The 6,000-nt window shown below is 45.9% G+C and overlaps 1 protein-coding gene across 2 annotated transcripts in view; it reads right to left on the reverse strand.

The window, feature by feature from the left end:
• ntf3 (neurotrophin 3) overlaps positions 1-2,853 on the reverse strand; it is a 53,929-nt gene extending 51,076 nt beyond the window's left edge. Inside the window, exon 1 of one of the 2 annotated variants that reach the window (XM_061714441.1) lies at positions 2,718-2,853. In XM_061714441.1, the coding sequence (XP_061570425.1) occupies positions 2,718-2,735 (18 nt within the window). In that variant the 5' untranslated portion in view covers positions 2,736-2,853. The remainder of the gene's footprint in view (positions 1-2,717) is intronic. The other variant, XM_061714440.1, reaches the window with a different exon arrangement.
• Between the last annotated feature and the right edge of the window lie 3,147 nt (positions 2,854-6,000).

Raw genomic sequence — 6,000 nt, forward strand, 5'->3', positions numbered from 1 at the left:
GACAGAAGCGACTAAGAAAGTCGAGAAGCTAATGATGGAGGGGTAAAACGAGAAAATGATGAGCTAGCGGCAGAGCAAGAGTAAATCTTGGTTAATGTTGTAGTTACCTACGGTATGCTCACTCAATGGAGGGGGCTTCGGATGTGTCTTTGTCATACAATTAACAATCACATTTCTTCATCTTTGCTACAGACATAAGAAACCATCCTGCCCCCAAATACGATTTCATTGGCTAGCAGAAGCTGCGTAGCCACAACGCTCGTATCAAAGTTGTGAAAGTTAGAAATTCCCAAAATTTTAACTGAAGCAACGCTGCCGCTCCTACGGACTGAACCCACACCTGAGTTCTGCAATGCTCGACTTCACCTCATTCAAAGTGAACAGAAACCAGCGCTCGGGCGCTTTGTGATCGCACAGTAAACGTCCACCCTGCAGACGAGGCCTCTGTGCTAAAAGCTGCAGAAGTTCCTGTGCGCTGCTTTAAGTCAGTTTGGACACAGAAGTTGGAATTTCTCACTTCAAATTCAGAAGCGTCAACTGGAACACCTCCTGAAGTCTGTAAGGAGGACAACCGTCATCTACCCCAACTTCTGAGCCCAACGCAGCTGCAGCTCTCACAGGGGACACACGTTACAGACTTCTGTTCGGTCATGAAGGTTTCAGAACTGTTCTGTTCTATTTATTCACATTAAGTCAGATATAAATTACTGTGAATGTCACAGTTTGCTGTTTTTATCCTGTTGCTGTGCTGTTTGCATGCGCTGACTGTCACAGTGTTGGTATGAATTTATTGCTAAAAATGGCCAGAGGCAGCAACGGCTAGAGTTGACGTCATTCCGAGTGCCAACATCCGACCTACAAGCATCATTGGAACCAATATAAATGGTAAAAAAAAAAACTAACAATATCACGAGCTGGAAACAAAAGTGATAGGGTTGATGATTTAGATTTTGTTGAAATGTGAACATAGTGACATATTGAAATTGTAGCATATCTACTTTAAATGCTTCCGAAGAGCACTTCCCATAATCACAACCAGCTCCCCGTTTTCATTCTCCTGCAGTAAAACAGGAATCACTGTCCAATCAGCAGCTGCAGCTCCGCCGACAGTTGCATGTCCTGCACGCAGCTGCAGCTGCAGCGACTCTGCCGGTGCCAACCGTCCCACTGCTGATGTTAGTGCGCGTAAACCCCACTAACTGGAACGGGCCCATCTCTCACTTCCTTTCCGTGCGTCACAATCTTCCTTTGCATGCCAGGGGGAGGCCCTGCGTCAAATCCCTCTCTGTAACAGCTGCTTTCTGAACACACACACACACACACACTCACACACACACACTCCCAATCAGATCCACACCAAAAGCTGCAGGAACACATGCGCCAAAGGCTGAGGACGCCTCAGCGCGCCATTACGCAGAGCCAACCCAGCATCCTGTCACACAGCTCAGCATCTCTCCCGAGGCCACCCCAGGGTGCCATTCCATGTACCAGACTCCATCCACGTAACAGTCACGGGAAAACTGGTTATTTAACTGTATCTGCTGCTTCAAGCTTGAATTTCGGTATCTGCAGGGATCATTTACTTTTGCGCAATTGGTAAAAAAAAATACAAAAAGTAAAAAAAAAAAAAAAGGCCTATACGTGAATTCTGTAGATGCTTCTGGAGATACAGTTCTCTCTTCTGTTGTGGGCGGTGTGTTTTGATTTTTTTTCTTTCTTTTTTGTGCTGTACTTTGCATACACGAGTGATAAACTTAGTTCTTTTAATCCACCCGGTTTAGTTTGAATCTTAACCGACACTTGCAAAGCTGCACCTGTTCCAAAACGAGCAATTTTGAGAGAGATTTGGAGAGAAAAATTCAGGGCCGCTGCAGCTTTGGGGCGCGCAAACATTACTGGACTGCTTTCCCTGACAATTGCGCACACGGAGCTGGAAACGTGCGAGGGTCGGAGAAAAGCTTTCCCGACGCATAACCCGCTTTTTGTTACAAGGGTCATAAGCGAAAATATCGGTTTTCACAGCCACAAACCGCGCGCAGAGACACAATTAGCGCGCTGGTAATCCGAAGACGCAAAAAGGAGCCACAGAACAGAGATTTGGCTGAATGCGCACGCATTACGCATTCATCCAGATCCGCTCCCTCCAACACGCAACACACGCCTTTTGACAAGGCTGAAGTCTCTGGAGTGTCTTTGAAAGACAGCAGGAGTGTCTGGTGTGTGTGTGAGAGCCAGCTTTGGGAAAACCCGTGTCTTTTGTCTACCTGTGCCTGTCTTTCCACGTTGGTTTGCCTCCAGGGCGCGAACAGCGCTGCGTCTCAGATTCACCCGCTTTTACCTGCTCAAACTCGGGCTTCAACAGGAAATAATACCTACTGAAAATCATGCAACTCACCACGTCTGTGCACAGAGGAAATGTTTAATCTGCTACAAAGTCTTCAAACGCGACTGTGTTGACATTGTGAGCGCACGAGAAACTTTTTTTACGCTTAAGTCTCAAGTTGTCACTCCGGCAGCTCCAAAGCTGTTTTAAACTCAGCTGAAATCAAACTTTCTGAGTCTTCAGTCCTAGAGGGAAACTCTTCTGAACACTTTCAAGTTTGGTTCTTGGAGAACCGTAGAGAAGGAGCCAAATAGTTGTTTTTTTCCAGGGATTTAACGCACACAAGACCAAAAAAAAAAAAAAAGGGGGCAAAAAAAGAAAAAGAAGTTCTTACCGTAATAAAGGTAACCATAGCACCGGCGGTTTAGTATCCAACAGAGTAGACATGAAGGTGATTAATTTTTATTCTGAATCCGTTTTAGCGAATACTTCCCAGTTCCCGAAGACTGCAGCCTGTCTGTGCGCAACTTTGGCTCTGAGTGGAGATCAGAGTGTATGCGCCCTCTCTCTCTCCCTCTCTTCCTCTCTCTCTTTCTCTCTTCCCCTCTCTCTCTCTCTCTCTCCCTCTCTCTCTCTTCCCCTCTCTCTCTCCCCCTCTCTTTCTTTCTCTCCCTCTCTCTCTCTGGACAACATAATCTACTCTCTCTCCGCTAACAGGACAGATGGCGCATGTCGCTGCAGAGACCTGCAGCAGCAGCGGCTCTGACAGCGAGGCAGGCCTGCTGACATGAATTAGGACACGAATTAGGAGCCCTGTGTGCGCATGTTTGTGTGCATGTGCGTCGAATACAACTATTAGTTAGGCCTGCCTGTTTATGAATGACCACTTACTTCCTGACTGACTGATGAAACCTTTTGAAAGTATAACCACTGCCAAATCTCCTGTTTGGGTTGTTTTCCTGCATCAGTGCTCGATCAAATATTGAGCGACCCAGCCATGGCTTGCTTCGACACAGCAGGGTTGGTTATGGGCTTGACCCAGCTGATTAGGTCGGGTGTTCTACCCCAAAAACATGATTAAAATGAGCCAGCTGTAGGCTACCAAACACTGGGTGAAAAAAGAATGTCAATAAATAACCTTAACTTGGCCGGGGATCCTAATCATTTTCCTAATTAATTACTTCTTCTGGTTCCTGCCTCATTGTGATTGGTCCTGGTGGAAACAGTTGTGAATGGGAGGAGAACCAGATAATTTTATCTAAGTGAAAATCTCAGAATATTAATAGACATGTCACTCATAAAATGACTGACACAGAGTGATTAAAAACAACAATAAAAATGAGCTCCTCATCCTCTCATGAACATTTAAAACAGCACTAACTTGTATAAGTGTCTGTTACATATAAGTAAAGGAGATGTGAAGGAAAGATTAGATTGAACAACCAGGGGGCTCTATTATCCAAACTATGAAGAAAGAAATACAGCTGGGTCAGAGCTGGGTGTCGGAAAAACTGAGATTCACCCAGAGATTCCAGAAATAATTTCTGGTCCCCTTAAACATAAAACTCCAAAGGGAGGATGGAAATCTGAGATGATTTATCACTGGAAATGTCCAAAGATAAAAGAGAATAAAAGGAAAAGGTGGAGGAAGTGTCTCCTATGACAACAGAGCTGAACCTATCGCTGAGAGCTCTGTCACTATCTGTGACAGCATCCGCCTCAGCCTCCTGGCAGACAAGCTGCTGGATATGCAGCTGCACCCGGACAGCACCACCTGGATTCTGGACCACCCCGCAGGCCGACCGCTGTGGATCAGGGGGGACGGCTGCGTATCTGACACGTCAGGGATCTGCTCTCTCTCTGTTCGTCTTTACTCTCTACACCTCTGACTTCCGGTTTGATTCTGGATCCAAAAGTGTCCTGATGACTCCTCGATAGTCGGATGCATCAGCAATGATGATGAGGAAGAGTACAGAGGACAGGTGGAGAGCGAGGACACTATTCTTCGTGGTGTGCTGGTGGGGCGGCATCAGGACTGGTGGGGCCAACAGATTTAATAAGCTGGTGAGGAAAACTGTTGGATGGTGGGACTGGACCTGGACAGCCTGGAGGTGGTGGCTGAGGAGAGGGTGAAGGACAACATCTGTTCAGTCCTGGACAATTCTTCTCAACATCTGTATGAGCTGTGGCTGATGGGCAGCTCATTCAGAGAGACAATTCCCTCCCAGGTTCACCCGGGTCCCTGGGGGATCAATAAAGTATATATTTGCCTTATTTATTCATTTATCTTATTCATTTTGGTTTAATAGCTTATTTATTACGTGCTGTGGCAAAGGTCCAGGAAGGTCTGATCAGGTCTTGTTAAAAACGGCAGAGTGTCTTAACAAAATATTTGGGTTTTCAAAGTAGCCCAACATTTGGCAAAATTGTGAATCGGTACTAAAAAGGTCCAAGTAATTCTGGTCCTATTCTCTGTAGAACAATAAAGACCAAGGGAGACTAAAATCATTGTATGTAAACTGAAGGTAGTCATAGTGTCCCCTCTGCAGGATAGTGAAGATTTAAAATGATGAAAAGTGAAAGTAAAATGTCTTAAAGGAGATATACTGTATATGATATACTATTCATCTGCAATGCTGAGAGTGACATGGACTATTACGTACGGTACATCTTCAGAGGACACTGAAGACAAGGTTAGTGTCTTTGTGTCGGACATGAAGACTTATGGCGCTTTTCCACTAGTACCTACTCAGCTCGACTCGTCTCCACTCGGTGGTTCTTTTCCACCAGGGGTCTAACGTGCCGAGTAGATACTTTTCTGTAACTATTCTGCCGAGGTTCTAAGCAGCTGAGTCGGCTGTATCTGACATCATCACACTACAGGCCACTGATTGGTCGGGGGGTTGGAGTCAGACGTCTGAGTCAGGATGTGACATCAGTGAAAGAGCGACTCATGGCTTCTTGTTTTCGACAGGCAATGGCAACAGAAGTCTGTTTCATGATCCAACTCTGAGGTGCAGATGTTCATAAACCTGGTGGGTGAGGAGAGAATTAAAAAGGGATCTAGACGGCGATAAGGAACGACCAGATCCACCAGGAACTCTGTCACTTCATAGCTGCTCACGGCTCCAGCTGACTTTTCAGCAGCGCCGAGTGTCATCTCTTGAAGCTTCTCTCACTCTCATTTTTTAACTTGGTATTGAACACAAGCCACAGACCTAGCAGCACATCTATCATCTCCTCCAGGTTCTACATCTTTGGTATTGTTGTCTTCGTTTAGATCACACAATCAAATACGCTCCAACCCGCCCACTTCTGCTCCAGGTGCTGAATTGTTATGGAAAAGAAACCAGGCCAAGTTGAGTCGCACTGAGCTGAGATGAGTAGAGCTGAGTAGGTACTAGTGGAAAAGTGCCATTACAGAATCTCACGGTGCAAACTGAACATTTCCATCTTCTCCACCTGGTTTGTGTTAGCTCCGTCTCGTAGCTTGTGTTAGCATCTCATTGCGTTGGTTCCTCGCAGATCACACAAACCAGCTGCAAAGTTCTCTCCTCCAAATGCTTTTTACTCTGAAAGTGTGCTTGTGGTTTATCCACCTATCATCCATACCGGATTATTCCGGTTCAGAGTCACAGGGATTTTCTGGAGCATATCCCAGGTCTGTTTGGGGGAAC

This window comes from Cololabis saira, chromosome 23, assembly GCF_033807715.1.
Source record: "Cololabis saira isolate AMF1-May2022 chromosome 23, fColSai1.1, whole genome shotgun sequence".
NCBI lineage: Eukaryota > Metazoa > Chordata > Actinopteri > Beloniformes > Belonidae > Cololabis > Cololabis saira.